This window comes from Gossypium raimondii, chromosome 9 (genome assembly GCF_025698545.1).
Source record: "Gossypium raimondii isolate GPD5lz chromosome 9, ASM2569854v1, whole genome shotgun sequence".
NCBI lineage: Eukaryota > Viridiplantae > Streptophyta > Magnoliopsida > Malvales > Malvaceae > Gossypium > Gossypium raimondii.
In genome coordinates this window covers 15961537-15988760 of record NC_068573.1, presented here as the reverse complement: position 1 = coordinate 15988760, position 27224 = coordinate 15961537, and the positions used below count along the sequence as shown (strand labels likewise).

At 32.7% G+C, this 27224-nt stretch overlaps 1 protein-coding gene across 2 annotated transcripts; it reads left to right on the top strand.

Moving 5' to 3' along the window:
* The first annotated feature begins 22910 nt into the window (after positions 1-22910).
* LOC105798520 (uncharacterized) lies at positions 22911-24834 on the top strand. Of its 2 annotated transcripts, none has more exons than XM_012628618.2 (3): positions 22911-23341; positions 24079-24170; positions 24526-24834. In XM_012628618.2, exons 1-3 carry the CDS (start codon positions 23110-23112, stop codon positions 24604-24606), a joined length of 405 nt encoding a protein of 134 aa, XP_012484072.1. In that variant the 5' UTR covers positions 22911-23109; the 3' UTR covers positions 24607-24834. The 2 variants fall into 2 exon arrangements, with proteins under 2 accessions (XP_012484072.1, XP_012484071.1); XM_012628617.2 differs by having other exon boundaries at positions 22915-23341; positions 24076-24170.
* The last annotated feature ends 2390 nt before the right edge of the window (positions 24835-27224 follow it).

The window sequence follows — 27224 nt, the reverse complement described above, 5'->3', positions numbered from 1 at the left end:
TGAGAAAGGAAGAAGCATGAGCCCAAGGAGTAGCCTAAAATCGTCCATCCCTTGCCTAAATCAACTCCCAAATATAATTAAAAATAATTTCAAAACAACCCCTAACTTCATCTCAAACTCATTCCAACCCCTCTACTTTTTAAGCCTTCACTTTATGGCACCAAGCTAAATTTAGCAAAGCCACCTCAACCCCTCTTCCTACTATCAGGGGTCGGCCATAGGAGGAGAAAATAAAGTCTCTCCCATTCTATTTTTATCCACCTCAAACTTGTATAAATAGCCATCCTCCTTACCTTTCATTTCATCACTCATTCACTCATTAACTCACCATTCATCTTTTCCTCTCATCCATCTCCTATTTGCTTTTCCATTTTCCCTTCTACAATTTCCAATTTTTCCCTCTTAAAAAAGATCCTTGCAAGCCTTTTGGAACAACAACATTCGACATTCATGAAGGCCTTTGGTCGGTAGAACAAAGTAGAGAGAAAAGGATGCACGTTAGTCTGACTTTAAAGAAACATTGTATTTGTCTTTTAGTTTCTTTCTCTTATTTCTTTTTAATTTTTTTGAGATCATAAACATGAATGCTAATTTTTTTGATGCTTTGAATTTAATTAAAATGACTTAAATTGTGTTTGTGTTAGATTTATTGCATGTCTACTTAAATTGTTGAAATCATGTTTGTGATGTTATAGGCCTTGGTAACTTGTTCAATTAGATAAAATCATGCCTATGTAACTGAATTAATTATTTAATCAAAATAAAATTATAATTAATTGACAAAATGTCTAATTGGAGCATGTTTTGATCTTCTTAAGTGTAAAATTAGATTAAATGAGTAAAGTATTAACCGATATTATTACCTTATATAACCTAAGATTGTTGTGATTAAATTTGTTCCAAAGATAAATATATATTGTTACTTCACTGCATCTTATGTCTTCTTATGAAAATTAATTAATTAATTTAACATAGACATATGCTAGAAAGATTAATTGGTTTTAATAAGTATGTTTGCACTTGATTAAGAAAAGACCAAGTTTCCATGGAATTATCTTTAGCATCATAAACATTGTTTTAATAATTCTAAGTTAAAGAATAAAATTAATCTAACACACCTATGTCATATTGATTAAACTTGTTCAAGATTTTCTTTCACCATGTGTTTTTATATAATTGAATTTGTTACTCGGTTAATTTTAGTCTAGGTAAATAGCTTACTTTCCTTAAGATAATTTCCACTCCCAATTTCGTAAGTATATATTTCATAAATATTTTATTGTTCAATCCCTGTGGATACGATAACTCGATATGCTCATCACTTTATTGCTTGTTACGATTGTGTACACTTGCACATTAGAGTTGTTCTAGTATGAGTCCACCAAGAAAGAGGGTTGCCTACCCACCACCCATGTTTCATATCCAAGTCCTCTAATACGGGCCTCAGTAAATAGGTTTTCCTTAAGGTGGGAGTCATGCATAGGATACATCATAAGGAGTTCATTTATGGAAATAAACTAGCATATTTAAATTGCATTCAGTGTGGAATGAGGGGATCACGGTAAGAAGCTAGTAGTTGTGGCGAGTTGTAGTGAGTCAACAATGGACACCAATATGAGAATTCGCATGGATGGTTACTCTATGATGAGTCAGTTCAGGGAGGTAAACGTGGGAGTATGAGCTAAAGCCAGATGAGATCAAGCATTGAGAAGAAGGTGTTTTTGGAAAGTGCGATTACGACTATGCTTATTAACAATGTTCGTCGATGGTTAGTTCAAAACATGCAAAGGTGTCTTCGACGCCATGTAAAGTCTATGAAAATCTCCTTAGTCACTCAGAGAGTTTTATCTCTATGCATTACTTATTATTTATCTGTCAAATTATGGGTTTTCCTTGAGTACTACTATATAGAATCTCATTAAGTTCATCTGGACTTACTCTTGTATTACTTTGAATGCAGAAGTAGGGGAATGATTCAATGATTGTAGAGGGACCAAGCTAGACACCTCCAAGTTGCGCAAGTGGCGCCATAATTATGTCATATGTATAGAGGGGTACCATTAGAGGCCATACCTCAGGGATTAAATTTGATGTATTTGTATTAATGTTTTAAACTCAAATTTGAAAATAACTGTTAAGTTTAATAAGGTAGAAGATTTGTAAGAATTTTATGCTCATATGAAATAAGTTACGGCAAAAGTTAAATTTTGTAATATGATGGTGTCCCTGCAATTGAGTAAGATCGAACAATAGTAATGTATGCGTAATTTGATATCGTCTAAGTGCATAAATAAGTCAAGTTAGAAATTTTGTTAAGTTATTCAGGTTAATTGTGGCATCTAATACTTATTATTTAATGCTCCCTTTGGGAAAGAAAGGTGGCAGCATCATCGAGGTTTTCATCTTCTGAGGCAGTACCTCTCGAGGAATCAAAATTTGATGAATCTGAATACTAGTGCTAGAAGAGTTCACCGGACTCCCTCTATTTCTTTTGAAATGCCTTATGTTAGCTCAAATAATCAAACTGAAATTACCAAGAGGGGGTTGAATTTGCTTATTCTAAAAAAATTGAAAACTAGAGAGAAATGATAGAAAAATTGTACACAAGAATTTAGAGTGGTTTAGCCCTAATTACCTACTCCATTATCTTAGCTTTCCGCAACTAAGTATTTTCTCAAATTCACAAATTTGATAACCTTTAAGGACAATATTTAACCTCACAAACTCCCTTAAGGTTTCTAATAAAACCTTAAGACACAAACCCTTTCAAGGAGATACAAAGAAGCAAACAAAATGTAACATCCCAAAGTAGGGCCTAATAGTTTGCCAAGAAGTTTGGCAAACAGGAGATCATCCAAGAATGTGAAAACCATGTATATGCCAGTAGATTGGCGAGCATGTGTAAGACTAGCAAGTTCGGTGAGCTAAAGTACGCTAGTAAGCTTGGCTAGTAGGAGTTCGCCAAAAGGCTTGGCGAACTGGAGTACAGCTGAGGATTTAGTAAACTTAGATCACCAACAGGCTTGGCGAAGCAAGGGTCATTGGTAGGCCATTGAACTACAGTTTGGGATGAAATTCGGAAGTAAAATGGTCAAAGTAAAGTTATGCCTCAGTTAGGAAAGTCAACTTACTCTTCTATTTGCAACACTATCCATGCACGTAATTAATTCCTACTATGGTTACAGTATCCTAAGGACATTAGGAAAATTAGAGCCTATAAATTAAACCCCTTCCATTAAGGGTATTTCATATCTTACTCTCCTAAATTTATTGTCGATCATTCTATCATCAAGTCCTAAGAGCCCATCACTTAGAAATCAAGGTAAGGTCACGTTCTTTAGTAATGTTTGCGATAAGGAAAACTAGGTTCGCTAAAAAGTCCAACATTTGAGAACCTAAGATCGCTTATGTTTATGTATGTAATAGCCCGTTTTCAGTAAAAGCAGAATAGTAGTTTTGGGACCACAAATCTAAATTTAGAAATATTATTTTATTATTATTCTATGGTTTACTTCAATATAACATTACCGTATAAAAATTTCGTTAAGAAATTTTGCCGTTTGCATACTCAATTTTATAAAAAAGGATTAAATCGCGTGAAGTGCAAAAGTTGTGCTCTATTAGCTAAAGGTATTAGAAAGCTATAGAAATTTAAAGTGGAGGTCCTTATATGGTAATTAGCCCATTAGTATGTTAGTAGATGATAATGGCTTGGCAATTTTGTAATTTGAATTAATTTTAAAGGTTAATAAGTAAATAGTAAATAAATGATAAATTAAAAGTAATAAAATAAAACTATCATCTTTAATTATCATCTTCCACCGGTTTTAGAAGAAGAAAGGAATCCATGGTAGACCTAAGTTTCGCCAACCTTGTTTTGTCCAATTAGGTATGAATTTTAATTTGTTTTTAGTGATTTTTATGTTTCTTGATCGTTGTAGCTTAATCTAGCTAGCCCGGGGATTAATTTTTGAAACTTTTAAGGTATTTGAGTTTTTTCATTGATGAACATGTTAGGGTTTTAAATTTTAATGGTAGAAAATGAATGGTTTTGATAGATAAACAACTTTTGTAAATGAATTTTGATGAAATTATCGATTAAGGATTAAATTGAAAAATGTGATAAATTGTGTGGTAAAATTATGAATTTGTGAAAAATGTGGGCTGTTATAAGCATGTATATAATTCGATTATGATGGGTTGTAATGAAATTGTGTAAATTTCCATTTTTATGAGATAAGGACTAAATTGCAAAGAATTAAAAGTATAGGGGCAATGGTAATTTTTGGACTAAATTGAATATGAATTATATTGAATAAAGTTAAATTCATTCATATAAATCCTATCAGACCTCGTACGGAGTTAGATCGAGGCAAAGAGAAAATCTTAGATTAGTCGCCTCTATATCTACGTACTCTCGTCGAGGTAGGTTCGTGTAATTAAATGTTACATTTATATGTTTTAAACTAAATTATATGTTTGTGAAGTGTGTAATCATCATATGTGAATACCGATCGCATATCTAATAATGTACGATGATTACCTAGCCCCGTTTGAACCTTGGGAATTGTAGGATACAAATGGCATGTCATTAGGGTTACCAGTTTCAGCTCTTATGAGCTTACCGATACTCGGCTTGTATGAGCTTACCATTATTCAGCTCGGAGGAGCTTACTGTTTATAGCTCATATGAGCATACATGTACATGAATGGTTAAATGCTTACTCTGTGTTATTTTCCGTGTTTTATAGTGATTCGGAAGCTCGTTCGGGTAGGAAGCTTGTTGGAGTTATATCACACTATCTATTGCCTCTTTTGGTACTTTCAGTTGTTTAATTTTGGTTATAATGTCATGTATAGGTTATTTTTGCTAATGTTGGCTTATGTGTGATGTTGTGGTTATGGCCATATGTTTTGGCTTGTACTTTGGTATATTTTGCTATGCATATATAAATGGCCTTATCATGTTTGATGTGTGGTTTGGATGAAAATTTAAATGGTAGTTGAATATGCATTTGGATATGTATTATAATTTGGAATGATTTAGTGCTTATTGTGGAAAGCACATATGTATAAATAGGTTAGTTTTTGAATGGTTTGTATTGTGGTTTTACTGCACAAATTACAAGTGACTTACATGACCATTTGATGCTAGAGATCAAGTACATAAATGGTACTAAATGGTATGTTTTGATTAATGATCTACATGGTAAGTTTTGGTACAAATATGCATATGAGTTAGTTAAACAATTGGATATATTGAATGTTTAGATTTACATGTTATAAGTTGTCATTTGAGGTGCCTAAGGGCATATTGGTTGTATGTGATGATTTTACGTGTTTAAGGCTTGATTTTAGCTTGTTTTTTATGCCTATTTATGACTTTTGTATATGCAAAATGTTGAGTGTGGGTGGATGCCAAATTGGGTGAGAAATGTGGCTTGTAAAATGGCCTATTTTCGTCCACACGGGAGGAGACACGAACGTGTGTCTCAGCCGTGTGTGACACATGACCAAGTGACACGACCCTATGTCCCTTGAATCTTTTAAAGAGTGAGAGTCAGCGTGTGGCTTGGTCGTGTGGTATAAGCCAGTGAGCTACACTGGCACATACACGGGCTACGAGACGGCCGTGTGTCCCTATTTTGAATGCCTACACTGCTTAAGATACGGGCGTGTCTCTTGACTGTGTAAGCCACACGGCCTGGCCATACGGTCGTGTGACCCCTACAACTTTGAAAATTTGAATTGTTTTCGAAATATTTTTTGAGTTTCCAATTTAGTCCCGATTTGTTTCTATGGTGTATTTTGGGCATCGAGGGCTCGTATTAGGAACAATACGCATGATTATTTTGGGCATCGAGGGCTCGTATTAGGAACAACATGCATGGTTATGATTGGTTTCTGACATGAATGCTATATGTTATGAAATGTTTGAATTTTTTGTCTATTTAAATTGTAAACTTCGGTAATACTCTGTAACCTTGTTTCAACGATGAATTTGGGTTAGGGGTGTTACAATGTATATGATTGAATGTGCTATTTATGGTTTGTGCATATTTATTGTGAACCTAGCAGGACCATCTTCAAGCAAAGTCAAGGGAATAGTAGAGCTTGTCTAAGTTTTCAAGCAAATTGGTAAGTGTTCATGGATCATTATTTGTATATGTGAACCGTAATGTAAATCAGTATCTTAGGTTTCTAACCTAAGTTCTGAGAGCAAGTATTTGAATATGTGTTTTCATGAACAGTGACATGCGAGCTCTGTATGGTGATCTCTATATGATTATGTGTTTTGCGAGATTTATGTTAAGTAAATGTTTTAAAATAACCCTCTGAATCTGTTGGATATAATGGCCTGCCATAGGATTGTGAGTACTCACTTATATGTTTTATGTTTTGGGCATTAAGGCCATGGAACAGGTTGGAGAGATAAGGGAATGTCAATATGAGCTTTATTCAATGGGACAAGTTGGAGTCTTGGACAGTGTTTAGCCTTGTGCTATGCTTATGGGACATGATAAGGACTCATTGAGTCACTTTGAGGCGTTATAAGAAGATCTGGTTAACCTACAGTAATGAACAAGTGAATAAGAATGTGATTTTCAAGATAATATGGGTTTTTGCTAAGCTATCTGATTGTAACAATTTGCGAACCCTAGTTCACAACTCTGTAATCTTGCCTATGTTTTTGCTTAACTTATGGTTTGTGCTTACTGCGTGGTTATTATATTTTCCTTCATGTTCACTAAGTTTGCAAGGACTCACACACTCTTTCCTAAACATTGCAAGTAAGTATATCGAAAGTTGAGCAGCTCTGAGACTAGTGATCCAAGCGAAGCATACATGCTGGAAAGGAAAAGCAAGCGAGCCATGGACCACAAAGGCAATATGGAATAATCTGATTGGGCTTAGAAAGATAAATTTAATGACCTTGCCAAGTGATTTAGATATAGAAAATTACTTAATGTTTCTCTATGTTTTCTTTCAAGTTAGAACATGAACCGTTAATGTTTGACACAAACATCTGATATTTAAAGATTTTATTATATACCAAGTTTGCTTTAATGTTCTCTTAATTCTCTTGTTCCTATAAATTTCTCTCACAGATTTGTTTGCGAACCCTTGTTACCTTAAGTAGTAGCATGTACGAACCATATTGACTTTCTTATTGACGTTCGCTGAATTATTATTATAGTCGTTGGTGTCAAGGTGCGAACACTAACTGTAGCGAACTGCATCCAGTGAACCCTTAACATATTTCGATAATATTGCTTAGTAGACAGCTCTGCGAACCAAGTTTGCAGAATCTAAGTACTAAAGGAAGTTTGTGAACCTTATTCTATTTTAAGACCTTACTATTTTGCAAACCTTGTTCGCATAGCTAACCCTGTATAGAAAAAGACTTAAGAATTTTCAAGTATGTAGCACTTCGCAAAGTTATAACAATCTGTTTTTAATGGTGTCAAAAATAGTGGTTTTGGGACCACAAATCCAAACAATGAGTCAATATTTTATTATTTATTTAATATTTATAGAGTTATTACAATGTTGTACTAAAATTTGGTTCGAAATTTTTAACTTTTAGATAGTAAATTAAGTAAAAGGACTAAATCGTAAAAGTTACAAAATTTAATCACTATTGTGATATATGTGTCCATTGGGTATAACATGAAGATAAAAGTAAAATTTAATTTGACCATAAAATGTTATGGTGGACGGTTTGTGTAATGAATTAAAGAAATATATGTTAATTTTATAATTTAAAATGTTAAAGAATAAAGTAATAATAAGTAAAACTAAAAGAAAAGTAGTCATCATCTTTCCATTTCTTTCTTCAACTAAAACACACCACAACCAACATAGGAAGCTTCAACCAAAGCTTGTTTCAATTGCATCGTATATTTTTTTAACTCATTTTTAGTATTTTTTACGTTTTTGAGATCGTTGTAGCTTAATCTAGCTAACCCAAGGACTAATTCATAAAACTGTTAAATGTTTTGAGTTATGCAATTGATGAATTTCTGATGTTTTTGAAGTTTGATGATAGATTTATAAGCTTAATAGTAAAATAAGACTATTTTGTAAAATGGTTTTGGTTGATTTTAAAGTTTAAGGACTAAGTTGTTTAAATAGTAAAGTTACATGAAATTCTTGTAAAAATTTGATAAATATGGGTTGTATAGGAACTATATAAAATTTGGTCAGCATTAATTTGGTTAAATTGTAATAGATTTGAAAGTTTTGAGTTTAGGGATTAAATTAAATAAAAGGTAAAAATTGAAGGTAAAAGTGTAAAATATTAATTACGAGACAAAATGTGAATTTAAATGCTTTTAAGATATTTAAATTGGTTAATTAAATAAAATTATTATATTTAGATAAAAATCTCAATGACCGAAAGACGTACGAGGAAAAGAAAATTTGTGGACTAGTCGATGATAGTCAAACCGTCACAATTTTGACAAGTAAGTTCATAAGATATAAATGATTTTAAATTGCTGTCAAGTTATGTTTAAATTCTTATATATGTTCTATTGAAATTTTGGATGGTTTATGAATTAGTATACAAGTTGGAATTGGACTTAATGGTAATGAAATCATATTGAATTAAAGTGTTGAGAAATTCTGATGAACTTAGTAAAAGTCTCTTACACGAGGTTATAGGTTGATTTTCGTTGATACCGAGCTCAAGAATTTGTTCCGAACTCAAAGATACATGTGACATAGGTTTAGATTGGACAAGTAACCTGATGTCATTTTATAGGTTTAACCTGGACGGGTAACCTGACATTGATGTATATTATTAGCTCAGACGAGCATCAGAAGTTATTTGTACTTGTGTATCAAATTCTTTTACAAGGTTTCATCGGGTAAAAAAAAATATGAGAAATGTGGAATTGTGAAGTTAATGTGGGAAAAAGATGAACATAAAGCACATGTTTATATGTTCTATATTGATTTGGATCTGGTATATTGTTATTTAAGATTATAAGTACGACCATAAACCAAAATCTCACCTATTTGACATTGTTGTGTAATGCCATGATAGGGAAATTATTTTGAATAACTATTGTATACATACTAAATGAATAAGGTAAGTTACTTGTTTAAATTGTATGAATTTAATAAGCATTTAATATACTTACTTGTCTTACTACTTTTCTATAGATTATAGACATTCGAAACGTGTTGATCGGATCAACGGGAAGCTCACACCTACCATTACTTGATTCTGTAGATTTTTGAAGTTTGAAATGATTACTTGTGGCATGTATATAAGATGTCTACTTTGCAAGTTAATGATCATGTTTTGGTACTTTAGTTGTGAATGAGATTATATGGAAATTTGATGTATGAAGTGCTTGATCTCTATTTGGTACATAGTAATGTGATAATATTAGTCAAGTTTTGAAAGGCCTTATATGTGTTTCGGGAATAGCATGAGTTGATATTAATGTTGATAATGAATGATATTTTAAGTGATTGATTTGAATGAGCTAAAATGTTTAGGTCATGGTTAAATAAGGTATGCTTAACTTGTGTTAATAAGCGCTTTTATTTTGGGTTACTTGTTGAACATTGCTTATTGATATCTTAGTTAAAAAAAAAGGATGATTGTATGAGCAAATTTTGGTATGAAAAATCTTGGTATGAATGGTAATGATGGTTGATGTTTCATGTTTGAATTATGGTGCCATTTGCGACATATTAGTTAGGCACATAGGTTGGTTGAACTAAGTTGAATTTGGTATATTTTGGCATGTTTCAGTATATTTGAGATAGGTTTAAGTGATGGTAATTGCATGGCTTGAGACTTAAGGAATTATAGGTGAATTGTCTTGGTTTTGAAGGCATTTTTGGGTGCACACGACCTATGACATGGTTTGCCACACGACCATGTGCCACACACGACTGTATGACACGGATATGTGGCCTATTTGTTTTTGGTACATGTCTGTCCACATTGTCACAGTAAGTTACACAGCCTAGTGACACGGCCATGTGACCCTAAAATACACTGAAACAAATTATTACATGGTTTGGCCACACGACCATGTCTTGGAGCCACGTGGTCTAAGTTCTGTCACATGACCGTGGGACCCCTTTTTCTACTTTTTACTTTAAATTTTGTGAAAGTTATAATTTAGTCCAGATTTGTCCCCGGGATGTTTTAAATGCTTCATATGCTCGATTTAATCTCAAATTTAATCGAGTAGCATGGAAATAATCATAACCTTTATTTTAAAATGGATTATTTGGTTATTTATGAAAAAATAGTGAATAATGTTATTATTTTACTGTTGTAATACCTATTGCTTGGGTCGGGTGATTAGACTAGGTATAGGATGTTACAAAAGTGATTAAGTGAACCCTTAGTAGACAATAGGCAAACCCTTATGTGAAATTTTACTTATTAAAGTATGTGAACCCTTATTTATTGCAATTTGTAACTAAATGAAACTTGGTTAAGTTTTTTTATTAAGTGTTTTTACCTTCATGATATTCCACTGCATGTGAGTAACTTATGCATATAATTCATGGTTTTCATAGTTGTAACATTCCACCCAGTGAAGCCCTTGTAACGCCCCATACCTGTATTCAATGCCGGAATAGGGTACGAGGTACTACCAGAACATATACACTTTTAACTGTAGTAAACCGAGTTGCAAAATTTCATTTAAATTAAAACTTTCAAGTTGTTATTCTCGAGTCGTTAATTAGGGTTTTCTTGGCTAAATATACTCACAATCTTTCACTTCCTCGTCATATGAATTTATAAATTTTCACTTGTTGAATTCGTCCAGTACTTGAATTGATCCGTATCATTACATATACTCATATCGTCAAATTTTCCTTTTTAACTATTGTAATATATCAATTACTCACTATCTAGTAAGCTAATTGTCACATATATATACATTATCCATTTATCTCCCACACAGCTAACAAAATTAGCCACAAAAATAGTACAAATTTTCACTATTCGATATAAGCCAAAACTGTTATTTCTTTTCCAACAAACCTTACTAAATATACACTTTATACTAACCCAAGTGTTTAACCATTCACCCATAACACAAATATATTTTATCTATTATTGCGAATATGGATATGCTTCACAAATCATTATTCACCTCACATAGTAACCAAATTAATTTTTTATCATTAAGTCAAATAGATTACAAAATAAGTTATATAACAAAGTATAGATACATTTTAAACCATACGTATAAACAAACTTTCATGGTATTACATGATCATCACATATCAAAGACAAATGTTCTTGACATTTCTATCACATAAACCGAATTAATCAATGCAACCTTAATGATATAATCATCCATGTATCATTATTTTCACACATATAAATATCATGACTAAATTTCTTAAACATTTGATTAATTGCTTTTGAATACATAATAGTTCTTGATATCAATACATATTTACCATTCAATTTAACATTTACCGATTATAATCGGGCATATGATCATTTATACACAATTCATTCATACATTTTATTGTCCTCCTCCTCTCCATTCCACATCCTTAATGTATAAAACATGCTTGATTAGCATTATACATAATTTCACTATTCACTTACATTTAAATTCAAAGCTGTCTATTTGAGTCAGAGTCACTAAATCATTTTTATCCCAAGCTACAGAGCTCCAAATTAGGTTCCGTTAATTTTCCCCAAAGCACATGTCTTCTTACCATAAAATTTTTACAATTTTTGACTTGGCCAATTGGTACAGTTTATTCTTTAAAGATTCCCCTGTTTCACTGCACAACATCTCTGACCTCTCTTCACTAAAAATGAATTATCTCATTGTACAATTTTTGGATGATATTTCAGTTTGTTTTCTTTGAAAATAGACTCATTAAGGATTCTAAGCATATAAATTATAACTCATAATTATTTTTGTAAACTTTTTAATTATTTTCCAAAATCAGAACAGGGGATTCCGAAATCAATCCGACCCTACCTCACTAAGTATCTCAAAATGTATAATTCTTTTGTTTGTTATGTTTCTTTTATGTAAAAATAGACTCACTAAGCTTTAATTCCATATCTCACTCAACTACTAACTCAATTCCTATAATTTTTGATGATTTTTCAAAGTTACGCCACTGCTGTTGTTCAAAACTGTTTTATTTCTAAATTTGCTCTTTAATAGCTTCATCACCTCATTTCATAATACTCAAGGGTCAATTAAACATCGAGCCCAATATTCATCACATACCCTTATTTAATTCACATGTATTTTCACTTAGCAATTTTTTCCCAATGAACACATCGGAATATCAACCGTTACACGGTGGAATCAGCACTTAGCAACCACCTTATATTCAGTGATACGGGGAATCAGCAAATAGCAACCCGTTTCACAATCAATGATACGGTGGAATCAGCACTTAGCAACCACCTTTATAATTAATAATTCAGGGAATCAGCACTTAGCAACCCCTTTCTTGATCAATGATTCGGGGAATCTGCACTTAGCAGCCCCTTTTTGATCAGTGATTTGGGGAATCTGCACTTAGCAACCCCTTACATTCAAAGAACCCCGGTCTAATCCGAGTGTTCAATCGGGAACCTCACTTTTTCTCACTTTTATTTTCACTAATCAAGGTAAATTCTCGTCTTTCTCAACTTATAATAACACCTTTAACTTATTTAACTACACATTATCCAATCCAGTCCAAAAATCATATTTTGGTAAAATTACATTTTTGCCTCTAAAGTTTCACGAAATTATGATTTTTCCTATAGGCTCGGAAGTTAAATTTTATTCTTTTTTCTTATATTTTGTGACATGCTGAACAATTTTTCCTTCTATAGCAACATCAAATTCTTACTCTCAAGTGCACTTATGAACCATAATAGTTTTTAACAATTATATTGTTTCACTCGTTTTCGCTGAAAATCATTTAGCAAAAATTGTTTGACATAATCCTAAGCTTCATATTCTATCATGAAACATCAAAATTCACACTTTTCATCTATGGGTAATTTTTCAAATATAAATTCTAGCTCGAATTAATGATATAAATAGCTTAAGCAAGTTATCGGGATTCTAAAAATATAAAGAACAAGAAAAACGGGGCTAGAACGGACTTACCATGACGCTTGAAATAATGAACAAACCCTAGCCATGGAGTAATCTGATATTTGGCCAGCCCTCTATAGAGAAGATGATGATTTTGGCCTTATTTTGTCTTTTTAATTTGTTTTAATTACTAAATTACCAAAATGCCCTTAACTTAAAAATATCCTATTTCACCTATTTCATGTCCATTTTTGTCCATAACATAACCAATGGTCTAATTACCATTTAAAGACCTCCAATTTAAAATTTCATAGCAATTAGTCCTTTTGACTAAATTGAGTGCTTAAACGTCAAAATTTTCGAACGAAATTTTCACAAATCTTTCTGTGAAATTGTAGACCATAAAATTATAATAAGAACTAAATATTTCCTCATCGGATTTGTGGTCCCGAAACCACTGTTTCGACTAGGCTTAAAATCAGACTGTTACAGCCCTAGTATTCAGCTATTGTTTTAGAATTAAGAATTTTAGAATGAGTTCTAAATAAGTAAAGTGATGGATTCATTTAAGAAACAGAAGTTCACGAGTACACCCTTCGGCGAAGTCCTGAAAGTTTGAAATATAGTCCATAGGAATAAAGCTTAAGAGGATAGTTTTAAATGTCCAATGTTAGGATTAGATTAAGTATAAGATATTTTTCAAGCACGTTAATGACACCTTAGTCTGGTATACTATGGAGGAGCAAAAATTATGGCTAAGTTAAGTATGACAATTTGAAGAGTAATGGTAAGAGTGTATAAGCCTCTAAATTAGGCATATAGTTATTTAGAAAAATGACAGGCAAAGAAGTGTTCACCCAAAAAGGCCCATCTTATCGAATAGAATAGGCAAACCGAGAATGTTTTGTTTATACGACCCTCTATATTAGGAATAATTAAGGAGCTATAGGGAGGAATGTTTGATTGGGTAGTAGTAGTCGCCCAAGAGCATTTTTGGCGTATAGAATGGGCGAACTCTGATATGGAAATAAGTGGACAAGGATTTCTAATCAAATTAGGATGATATGTGAAATGAAAGTAAAGGTTATGAAAAGGATGGATATGAGGTATGAGGCCACGCTAGAAGGCATAATACCTCTAAAGACCAATGAGGTCCCATACTAGTTGATTTGTAGGGACAGCTGGTTGGGAACTAACCAAACATGAACGAAAAGAGTCAAAGGCTAGAAGCGTATCAGGTAAGTATCTTAGATGTGGTAGATTTTGATAAGCCACTCCATCTTGACGTGACCTTCATCAAGTCCTCATGAAAACTTGAGTTAAGTTAAAAAGGCCGTCTGAGTTAAATTAATGGGGTTATCTTCCTTCTTAAGGAGGAGGGGGATGAGCAGATGGAAAAATGCCTCCCCAATAGATGAGTCTGAAACCCTGATTTCTACTAGTGATTTCCCTCTCAACAAGGTACATTACATGACTTTGTCTGGTAAGGAAATGTAGATCTGTGAGTATTCTTGAAGAGGTAAGGCTTAATGATATGTACGAGTTAAAGTAGAGGTGGAAGGTTACTCAAATGATCTCTAACAAAGTGTCTCTATTTGACGAGGTGAGGAAGCCATGTCATCTGGTTGAATAAAGGATCTGAAGCTCAAGTGGTTGATTTCAAGAAAGTGCTAGGTTTGAAGTTTAAGCTATCTTTAAGGTTATAAGGAGAGTTTTTAAGCTAACTCTTGCAAATGTATTATGCATGTTAGAACCTTCTATGAAAATTAGCTAAGAAATGCATGATGTGGTGATTTTGTGAGAAATGTATGTCTGATGAACCTGCTTGAATGATTAGTATGGAAAAATGGAAATGATCTCTGAGGTTAATATGTTTGAATGTGTAAAGTGTGGGTATGTGTGTTCTAATCACATGAACAAGTTTGTTATGAAAGAATCTGTCATGACTAAGTCTATGCATGAAGTTTAAGGGAATATGATATATGCCTATAAGGATGAACGCGTATGTCATGAAGAAGTCTAACAGGAACAAATCTGTTAAGAATAAGTCTGCATGAAGTGTTTGTGTCTATCTCTAGAGTAGTATGAATGGGTCCGTCGAGACTAAAAACACGAAAATCTGAAACGAAAAGTCCATGACACTCTGAAGAACATATAGTATAAGACCTTGGTTGGGCAATGACATCATATGGAATATGTAAAGGATGGTTGGGTGAGTACCAACGGCCAGAGGAAAACCTCACAACGATGTGTAGAGATGAATCCTGATTGTCAAAACACTAATTTTTGTATAAGTGACCCTTTGTGGCTATCTCTAAAAGGAAGCCTTTGCAGTGATCTTTGTTAAATGGAAGCCTTTGTGGCGATCTCTGTTAAATGGAAGCCTTTGTGGCTATCTCTATTATAAGAAAGCCTTTGTGGCTATCTCTGTTAAAAGGATATCTTTGTGTCTATCTTTGTTAAAAGGATACCTTTGTGGCTATCTTTGTTAAAAGAATGCCTTTGTGGCTATCTTTGTTAAAGGAATGTCTTTGTGGTTATCTCTGTTAAAGGAATACCTTTGTGGCTATCTCTGTTAAAGGAATGTCTTTATGGCTATCTCAGTTAAAAGGATTTCTTTCTGGCTATCTCTATTAAAGGAATGCCTAGTGGCAATTCTGTTAAAGGAATGCCTTTGTGGTTATCTCTGTTAAAGGAATGTCCTGTGGCAAATTATGTTAAAGGAATGTCTTGTGGCTATTCATTGGTGTGCATTTCAGCTCCACAATCACTCAACATACACAACTCAACCATTTTTTGCTCCTGCGTGGTTGTCACCCTTATCCCCAGAAAATTTTTAGCACCTCGTTTGTGAATCCCCCCATAGGATCTTCTTTAAATTGGCTTGTAGTCGGTGTCAGAGGTGCAGGGGGTACTAGTTGTACCACTTTAAGCTGAGGTTGCTGTGATGGTTGAGGTACTTGGGTTGTTCCCATGAACTGGTCAAACCATTGACCCATTATTGTGACGATAGCATTGCGAGCCAGAGCGACACTATGACAACGGTCTATTGACCCTATAGAGCGACACCGTGACGATAATTATCGACTAGTCCTTCAATGCAACACTGTGTAAACAATTTATAGGTCCGTTGGGGCAACACCTCAAAAGAGGTTTAGTGATTCCTCAGAATTAGAAGTCCTCCAGGATAGTAAAAATGACATCATAATGTGTAAGACTGTAGCCGGGCTATGGCAACATATGAAGTCCGTCAGGACAGTAAACATGACATCATAATGTGTAAGACCATAGTTGGTCTATGACAACATATGCAGTCCGACAAGATAGTAAACATGGCATCATAATGTGTAAGACCATAACTGGGCTATGGTCGTATATGAAGTCTACTAGGATAGTGAACTAGGACAATAGAATGATTAAATTTCCACAAGGGAGACTATCAGATTTTGGGAGCATCTTGGTAAAATGGAGTAAAATGGGAAAGTCCTATGGGACTATCCGGTAGGTATGAGTTCAACAAGAAGGAGTGGTGCCTACCCGCCACCCATGTCCCATATCCAAGCTCACCAATAAGGACCTCGGTAATTGGGTCTTCTTTTAAGGAAGGATGCATAGGATACGAAACAGAGAGTTCATTGTTGGAAATAACCTAGAAGATTTATATTAAGTTTAGTGTGGAATGAGGGGATCAAGGTAAGAAACCAACAGTTATGGCGAGTTATTTGGTAGTCTGTCAATAGTAGACGTCAATGTGGGAATTCCTGTGTATGGTTACTCTATGATGAGTCAATTCAAGAAGGAAAACGTAGGAGTATGAGCTGAAGCTAGATGGATGAGCTGAAGCTAGATGGGGTCAAGCCCCTAGAAAAAGGGTTGTTTGGGAAGTACTATTATGACTATGCTTATTGACAATGTTGACCGATGGTTAGTTCAAAACATGAAAAAATGTCAGCGATGCCATGTCAAGTTTGAAAAAATCTTCTAATTCACTCATAGAGTTTATCTTTGTGCATTACTTCTTATTTATCTATCAAATTAAGGGTTATCCTTGAGTACTGTTATATAGAATCTCATTATCATATGGATTTACTCTTGTATTACTCTGAATGAAAAATCAAGGGAATGATTCATGGATCGTAAAGGGACTAAGCCAGACACCGCGAAGTTGCGTGAGCGACACCATAATTTTATCATGTGTATAGAAGGGCACCCTTAGAAGCCACGCCTCAGGGATTAAATTTGATGTATTTGTATTAAAGTCTTAAATTCAAATTTTAAAATAACTATAAGGTTCAATAAGGTAGAAGATTTGTAAGAATTTAATGCTTATATGATATAAGTTACAGTAGAAGTTAAATTTTGTAATCTAATGGTGTCCTACAATTGAGTATGATCGAACAATAGTAATGTATGCGTAAATAAGTCAGGTTAGAAATTTTGTTAAGTTATTCGTTAGAAATTTTGTTAAGTTATTCGAGTTGATTGTGGCATTTGATACTTAGGCCCAATGATCGGGTCTAGTATAGGGTGTTATGTATCTATTACAGATAAGCTTATGATATCTAAATATTGCAACACTCTTATTAAAAGTCACGGTCAAGTTGTCTTTAAATAAACATGCAGCAAAAATTAAATTTCTTTTGAAACTTGGTACATAGAAAACATTTTTCAAAATAATCTTCCTAAAATTATCAAAATAAAGATGTACATCTCCCACTACTTTAGCTGCCACACTTATCCCATTTCCGGTTCGCAACGATAGACTCTTATCTCTAACATCTTTCATTTCCTCGAACCTTTGTAAAGAAATGCACACATGATTAGTGGCTCCAGAACTAATAACCTAGTGGTTTATTGAATCTTCCATTAAGCAAGCTTTTTTCAAAAAAAAATTCATATATTTGCCTTAGTGGCTAGGTAATCCTTCCACTCTTTGCAGTTTGCCTTGAAGTTTCCTTTCTTGTTGCATAAGAAACATTTAGACATGGATAAGTCTTTTGGCTTCTTAGTTCTCTTACTTTTCACTTGAAGTGGCCTAGAGAGCTTAGCCTTGTTTCTTTTAGCGTGTTTTCTTTTCCCTTTAGAGGAATAAGCAACAACTAAGTTTTTTTTCTACTTTTCGAACCGGTCGACCACCACTCACATCAACTCATTGGATTGTAACTCATTTATGAGTTTTGTAAGCATCACATTATTGTTGCCAAGTTTACTTGCGGCTTTCTTGTTCGAAAATAATTTTCTTGCACAACGGGAAAATAAAATTTTCAAAATCGAGCCAATTTGTGATATTTATAGTAATAAACTTTTCCCAAAATTACACCTATGTTTTGAGATAGATAGATCCTTGTTGTTCTCGTCTTTCAACTGAATGGGCTTTCCACTGTTCTTGTACCAAGAACTGCTTCGAGTATGGGCTCGGACACTTTCAAATCAAACAAAGAACCATAAATTATTTACTTTACTTTTAGTGGGAAAGTAAAACTTTCTCTCAAAAAGAAATCGATAGAATTGTTATTCCTGAAAAATAAAATTTATACTTAGAAATAAATTTTCACTATTTTGGGTAGAATAACAATATCTCAAAGTTGTGTATAACTTATTATATTTTTATCTCTACTAGTGTCATCTATTTATAAGAAGAGGAAATGAAACCCTAGTTGAATTAGGAGAATGCATTTAATGCATATTTAATAGAAAATCAATCCCCTAGTTGAATTAGAAGATAGAGGGGCTAATAAGGTGTGCTTCCCCTCATATGTATTATGGTGGGGATTTCTTGCCTCTCCTGTATTGGGTCTTTATACGTGCTTCTTGGACTTTTAATCTAGCACTTTATAATTTAATCCAACACAGTACATGTTTTCCTATTCCTCAAAATAGAATTTATTTATTAAATTAATTTTAATTAATTAATTTTCTAATTAAATAATTCTCTCAACCTAGTTCTAATGTCGTTAAAATTATAAAAATTTTCCCATAAAAGGATCTATGAGAAGATATATTTAATTTCTACTTTCAACCGATTTCATAATGACCAATTAATTTAATTAAATTTAATTTCCAAACTTCAATTAATTAAATAATAATTCAAAAACTTAAATTAATTCTTTGGTCATTTCCATTCTTAAAGAGAAACCACATTCATTTACAAATGTTAACTTTATCATTTCTATCCATTTATGTTCATTTGATTCAACATGTGATTCATTTTTTTATTTCAATGAGCTAGCGGAGGGACCGATTGGAAATATGTGATTAGGGCTCAAATTATTTATAATTAATTTTCAGCTTTTCGCCTATTAATTAGAAACTCATTTAGTCATGAAGTCATTTCACTATAGTATCGTGATTAAGCTCACTGTAATGACATACCATTACGAAAGCAACTCGATCAGTGCTTGTCCAATGACCTTGTCATAAGTGTCTTACCCTCATGGGATATCCTTAATCTTTTTGAGATAAATTCGTTCTCCCAATATAATCCTATTTTATCTCATGGTAATCATTACATCTTTCTTCATGAAAAGTCAACTACTATCAAATAGTAATTAAGCCATTCATCATAAAGAAAAATGACCCATGACAATGTTTACTTTTCATCTATCATGTAATTTTGATGAGAAGGTATCATTTGCTCATGTCTTGGGATATGAATTTCATTATTGTGAATGATGCTATATGCTACAAAATTTGTATACCCAATGCACTAGCTTTTGGTTCTTTATCTATTTGAACCCAGGTTTTTGCTTACATCAAAGTATACGAGTCACGTATACATAGTCCATCATCCACTTAGGATTAAGGTATGCCACACTATGACCGTAACAAGTTCATAAATGCATAAACAAATTTGGGATTTATTCTACTTGAGTCATTTCCGATGTACTGTCAGTCTAGCCAATCACATCTATGTCTCTATCTTTTAGGAGTCATTCGCTACGATGCGCAAGACAAAACATCTCTTGAATTGGACTTGATAGACGACATATTAGTCTTTCAAACGGTTTGCTCATTTTCGATTAGACTAAGGACTGTTTTAGGTTTGTATACAAATATAAGTGGTATTTTCACATTACGGTCTGACCACGTAATACCACTTAGTATTAGTTAAAAATTAGACAACCAGTGAGCTAATATTTGTTTTAATTTTGATTTCCATGGAAAAACCATTAAGGAAAATATAAAAAGGGTATTAATGTAATGCATGAATAATTTTATTAAATCAATCAATTCCAAAAAAATACAAGTGCACATAGATGAAAATACTACACTTATGGCACTAGATCCAACACATTCCGCCCCTAAGTTTGGGGTGGTCAAGCCACCCCAGGTTGTAGGTGATGGAATATGGGTTGCCTATCCTATTTCCCATGTAGTTAAGCTCGACTTAGCTACTTTCTTGGTGGTTACCCCAGCTAGCACCTTCATTCTCATTACCTATAGAGTTTCCATGAGATGAGGTTGGGTGGGAAAATGAGGTCAATTAGAGCTAAGTTTGAGGTTATTAAGACTTTTGAGGATTTTTTTGAAATTTATCCTCATCACGGACTGTATTTGCAGTTAGTGGTTTAGCTCTATATGTGAACCACTCAGTCGGCCACATATACGATTTGATTGCCATGTCCTCGATGAGTTGGCAACCTTATAACCTCCCTAACCTGACCCAGATGTTATGGTCAGGTTCTGAATGCTACATTGACCACCAAAATGGCCTAGTAAGATAATTAGATTTTTAAAACAGTCTTTTAAGGTCATCTGCTTATCTTTGAAGAAAAAACTTAGTGTGTTTATCATAGTTTTGCAAAAACATCCAATTATTAATGTTGATTTGAGTTATGGTCTAATTTATAAAAGATTTTATATTTTGAAAACTTAGTTGATTATGTCCAATGTCGTAGAGCGGGAAAAGTGAGATTATTGGACTTACTTAAATGCATATTCCATGCATAATTAATCCAATAATTTTTTAACCAGTTTTAACGTTTATCAATGTAATGTAAAATTCCCAAAATACCAAGTTTGAACCAATTGAAAATAGTACAGTCCCAAATAAAAACTTATAAAAATGAAGTTGATGAAAATAAGTTTTAATAGAAAAGTCCAAGACAATCCTTTGAGTGTCGTGTCTGAATCATAACCTCGCAGGTTATCTGTAAGATGGTAAATGAATAGGTGATCTTAAAAAGCTCAGTGTGAGTCGTAAACATAAATAATCAATGCAGTATAGTAGACAATGAATGATTGAATTGTTGAGATTGATAATGAAGATGTAAGTTATTAATTAGGTATGATTTGAACATGTTTTTTAGTATGTTTAGGTATGAATTGACTTGTTTTTGGTGATGTTTTGGAATAGTTGATAATGAGTTGGAATAAAGTAGGTACCAAAAGCAAATTCTGAAATTTTTCTATGAGGTATCGATGCCTTAGGAAGGGTATCGATACTTTGATTATTTTTCTTTAATTTTCAAAACATTGAACCTTAAAATGGTATCAATACCAGAGAAAAGTATCGGTACTTTGAAAGAGGCATCGATTCTTAAAAGTAAGGTATCGATAATATTGATTTTTATTCAATTTTTCCAAACATCGAAACTCAAATTGGTATCGGTACTTGGCTATGGTATCGATACCTGATTGATATTTTGAAAATTTTGCAATTTGGTCATCTTTCAATCTCGGGTTAACTTTAGAGCGTACCTAGGCTCGTATAAATCCCGAGAAAAGTTGTATACCATGTTTTTGTACTGAAATACTTATGTTTGCATGAATTATATTACTAATTAAATGTTTTGTATTTATAATTACTTCGACAACGAATGTGACACCTTATGACTCGAACCCGACGATCGGGTCGAGTATGAGATGTTACATATTCAAACAACGAGCTCAAGTAATGATAATTGAAATTTCATTTAGAATAAATTATTGTTAGTATAAATTCTTTTAAAGCAATTCTTGGTACTTATTCTGTCATGATATTCTTTTTTTTTTCCATTTCAAAAATAAAACATATTTATTATATTATACTATTGAACTTTTTTGGGACCTATTGAACATGATTAATAATTATGTTTCGACTATTTTATATTTATTTAAAATTTAAAATTTTGAATATTAAAAATTTATAAGTATGTTATAATTGCACTTATTAAAGATATATTCACATGAATATATAACATATATCTTAATTAAAAAATTGAGTATAGACTATATATTTTAAAAATAACTATCAATATTTGATCGATTCCTATAAATATTCGTTATTTATCCTAAATTTATTCATTATTTTAATAGGTCAAATAAAAAGTAAGGGTAAAGAAATATTTAATATTTAAATTTAATAAAATTTTACAATTTAATCTCTGAATTTTTTACTCATATTAGTCTATGCACTAGATAATTTTTTTATTTTTGATCCATGCGATGATATGATATTTTGATATTGTGCCACCATGTGTTTACCTAAAAATATAATTTTTAACTAAAATTTGAGTGATAACATGGTGCAATCTCAAAGTGTCATGTTATCAAATAAATTAAAATTGAAAATTTTACCAAACTTAAGGATTAATAAGAAAAAGGACTAAGTTAAAAAATTGTAATATCAGAGAAAATATATATATATTTTTTTGTAGTTACTTAAACAGCTTTTAGAATTTTGGGAGAAAAAACTTTTAATATCCTTCTTTATTTTTCTTTTAAATTATCGTTAGGAAGTTAAAAAGAAGAAGTTTAAACAGGTGTCAAATAAAAACAGCGAGTACAAAATATTGGTAACCTCAAGTCTCAACATAGATATTGTAATCAGAGAGAGAGAGAGGTCTTATTTATTTGAAGTTGAGGTGCTGCCCTACGGCCATATCTATAAAACCCTGAAACCCCTCTTACGCTTTACAAATATAGCTTTACGAAAATTTTACATCCCCCTCTGCAAATACAAGAAATTAGAAACACCCTAATACCGCCAACTTTATTTTTTTGGTTTCTCCGGAATCCAAGAGGGAAAAAAGAAAAAGGGTGTGTGTATTTTGGGTTTTAAATTCAATTGGTTATGGAGGCGGTGGGCATGGAGTCGCACGTGCCAAGCAACCCAAAGGGTGAGTCATGGACGGAGGAGAAGCATGTGCACTTCCTTAACTCCATGGAAGCTTGGTTCGTCCGTACAATGCTTGAGAACAACGATCGCTACACTCTCCGTCTCGATCGTCACCTCCCCGACACCTGCGAGTCGACTCTCGATTCCAAACACAATGTTCATAAAAGAAACAACTACGCCACTTCAGGTATTTCCTTTGGGATTTCAGGTTTTTCTCTACTTGTTTAAAGCATTAGGCCTTGTTTGTTTGAAACCTGGAAGAATTTTTTTGGGGGGGAGGGGCATACATGGGAAGGGCACGCGTAGAAAGGTGTGAAATATTGACTGGTAAATTTGTTTTATTTTAGTCGTTTAAAATGCGTTTTTTATTTGGAAAAAGAACGATTCCTCAAAAACAAAAAAAAGAAGCAATTTAATCTATTCAATTTTAAAAATAAATCATTTAATCACAATATTAATATTTATAATTGTACATTATTTTAATTGGTATAATAATAAATTTAATTGTCAAAGTTTATATATTTTATCAATTTAGTTTTAATAATAAATTTATCTTGTAATATTTGTATAAATGTTAAAGTTAAATTTATTTTTAAAATTAAGTTTAAAATAATAAAATATGAAAATATTAAAGACTAAATTTTTATTATACCAATAAAATTATATAACATTAATGAAAGCATTACTCTCCTTATTAATTATGCTTACTAGTTCATTTTCTCAAAATTGATAAACTAAATTATTTATTTTAAAAGGGGCTAATTTGCTGTACTATAAAAAGATTTTACAAAAAAAAAAAGCGCTTTTGACCAGCTTTTGCTTTTCCAGACACCACCCAAAGAAAATATAAAATGCCTGTAGATATTTGTAGCAGACTTGTTAGCTTTACTTTTTTAATTATTCTTTGTGTTGTCCCAACAGTAGATTTTATTGGCCCAAAACGAAGCAAGTTGAAGGGCAGGCCTGATAAAAGATCAAGGAGACCATCTCAATCGTATCATTCTTTCCAAGATCAGGTTGGTCACCACCATATTAAACTAACTGGACTTCTTTGGTGAATAACTTGACAAACCAACATTCTAAATGTATAAAAATAAAACTAATTTATGGGGACTAGTTTAGTCTATCATTATTAAACCTAGGTGCTATATGGACCCAGTTAGCTTGCGAGTTCCAATCTTTACAACTTAAAACTGTCTTTTTTAACTGTCTTGACATTGATAAATATTTAGTGTTACCAAATAAACAAAAACTTCCATTCTCTTTTATTGCCTCTAAATGGATTGCATGTGCGGGGTTAAGTTACTTAGATATTTTCTTTTGCTAGTAGCCAAAGTCCTCATACTCAAATATATACGGGCGTCTTTTCAGGTAGTTCCACAGCTCCAAAACAGAAGACAAGATAAAGATGAGAAACACCCTCCCAATTTTCCACCTCCATCGATGCCATAACCACAGTTATTTATGTACGATTAAAAATGATCAAAGCAGAATATCATCAAAGTGATCTGTGACTGTATTATTTATGTACGATTAAAATGGGTGAATTTGTGCCCTTGCTAAGTGGCTATTTTTATTGTTTTTCTCCCTTATTCAGCTGTACAACATTTACTTTCTGTTTCCGGGATTATGAAAATGCTCTGTGCTTCTTGCACCCATCAATTCATTCATTTCGGTTTAGCTGATTCATGGAAGATATTTTCACAACATTTTGATTCTTCAACAAGATCTTTTTTCTATTTCTTTTTTTGCTTTACTATTCCCTTTTATAAGATTCTTTATATAAAATGTTATTATAATATAATATCTTGAAAAAGATGGCAGCATGGGTTGATGATATAGGATATGGGGATGGGACAAAGAAAGCTAAGATTTTGATCTCTGCGTTATTCTATCGTTGGTGTTGGTTGCTTAATCTTTTTCCCGAACTAATATGGCACCTTGCTAGTTTACACATTAGATTACTGAGTGAGAAAAATTGTATAACACTGATTTCTGAATAAATAAATAAAATACATGAAAACTAAACATGAGATTTTGATTGAAATTATAATATTTAAAAATTGAAAATTTTATTATCTCATATTTAAATTTTCCTATGATTTTTTTTCTATTTATTATGAAAAAGACCATACATTCGTAATTTTCTAAAAGAATGTCTCTTAATTTTTTAATTTAGTGTTTAATTGACTCGTAACAATAATGAAGTCATGTTATCTCATGTTATATGACAGTATAAATAATAAAACCTATTATATCATATAAATTTTTAAAAAGATCTTCGATATTCGTTTATATTCATATTGAATTTTAACTATTTCAAAATTAAATTAAGACAAGGAAAAACAAAAGATAATATCTCTTTGAAGATTTTAATTATCAAGTTAACAAAAAAATTATAAAAATATAACTTGTTGGAAAGAAAATTTTTCTAACAGTTTTACTATACATTCGAAAAGCATATCAAAACTTTTAACTGAAACAAATTTTGAATGCTATAAATTTTAGTAAACGTTTCTTTCTTTCTTGGAACGTACCGTAAAATTTTTGTGGTTATTCATGAAAGTGATTGGTTAGCATAGAAGTGATATTCAACGTCACAGATGATGATTTGGGAACATTTATAAATCCTATGCAGTAAGGGGAATTTGTTAGAGAGTTGCTCTTATTATGTAAACTCAAACCAACGACATCAAAATTATTGTTTTTTCACTACATTTTCAGTCTAAAAGTTCATCCAATTCCTAGACCGATATTTTAGGGCAAAATACCAATAAAAGCCTTATTTTTTAAAAAATTACTGAAATGGGCCCATTTAAAAATTAATTACCGGAATGGCCCTATTTTCCCGAAAACACGCCCACGTCAACGCTTTGTCAGGTGACGAAGCAGGAAAATGCTTCCTCAAGGAAGCGTTTTGCCTGCGCGTGAACAGTAGCAACGGCTACTTTTTTGACCGTTGGTGACCCCCTAACGGTAAAAAAAAAATTATAAACCCCCCTTTCATTTTTTTCACACCTAAATCCTTTCTCTCATTTTCTCTCCAATATTCTCTCAAATTCCTCTCAAATTCCTCTTAAAAAAACTTTAATTTTTTTAATTATTTTAAAAAAAGCTTTAATTTTTTTTAATTTTTTTTAAATCATAAAAATTTGATCATGTTAGCAATGACCAGAGAATTAATTCGTCTCGATAACAAGCACATATCCGTCGAACAAATGAAAATGGTAAGTGTTAAATTTAATTTTGAAATGTTATTTAAGATATTTTTGATTTATGCAATTTTAAATAATTTTTATTTTATTAGAAATTTCTTATAATTTTTAAATAATTTTTATTTTATTATTTCTTATAAAAGTCTGTAGATCGGATATTGCAATGCTATATCCGTAGTATGCATGGTCCTTCATCACCATTGGTAGAGAATTACCTGCGGGAAGCGGGTTTTTGGCACGTGGCGACGGTAGGTCGGGGATGCAAGTTGGACCCGAAACTCATCAGTGCGTTGATTGAGAGGTGGAGATCCGAGACGCACACATTTCATCTTCCATGTGGAGAATGCAGTATCACTTTGGAAGACGTAAATTTGCAATTGGGATTGTCGGTGGACGGGTAGACAGTCACCGGGTCTGTTCAATCAAGTGATTGGGGAGCGGTATGGTACGAGCTTTTGGGTGCTATTTTGGAGAATATTAACTTAGGTCGGATTGAGATGGGTTGGTTACGAGACACATTACCGGAGCCGGATGATGATTCTACCAAACTGGAAAAAATCTGATATGCTCGGGCATACATTCTTCAGATAATTGGAGGTTATCTGATGCCGAACTTGTCACGGAACCCTGTACATCTAAGATAGTTGCTGAAACTCGTTGATTTTAGAGCAGCTGGTGAATTTAGTTGGGGGTCTACCGTGTTGGCAACATTGTACCGGGATATGTGCGGGGCGATGCGACCGAATAAAGCGAAAATCGGAGGTTGCCTTTCACTACTGTAGTCATGGGCACGGTTCCGCTTTCCATTTTTATGTCCTCAAGTGGACCACCCGTATACATTCCCACTCATAACGA

What these genes read in the sequence shown, in the direction of transcription:
- LOC105798520 (XM_012628617.2), top strand. Translation starts at nt 23,110, where the DNA reads ATGGAGGCGGTGGGCATGGAGTCGCACGTGCCAAGCAACCCAAAGGGT. An exon ending in AAACAACTACGCCACTTCAG is followed by an intron (nt 23,342 to 24,075) that starts GTATTTCCTTTG and finishes TTGTCCCAACAG; the next exon opens with TAGATTTTATTGGCCCAAAA. An exon ending in ATCATTCTTTCCAAGATCAG is followed by an intron (nt 24,171 to 24,525) that starts GTTGGTCACCAC and finishes GCGTCTTTTCAG; the next exon opens with GTAGTTCCACAGCTCCAAAA.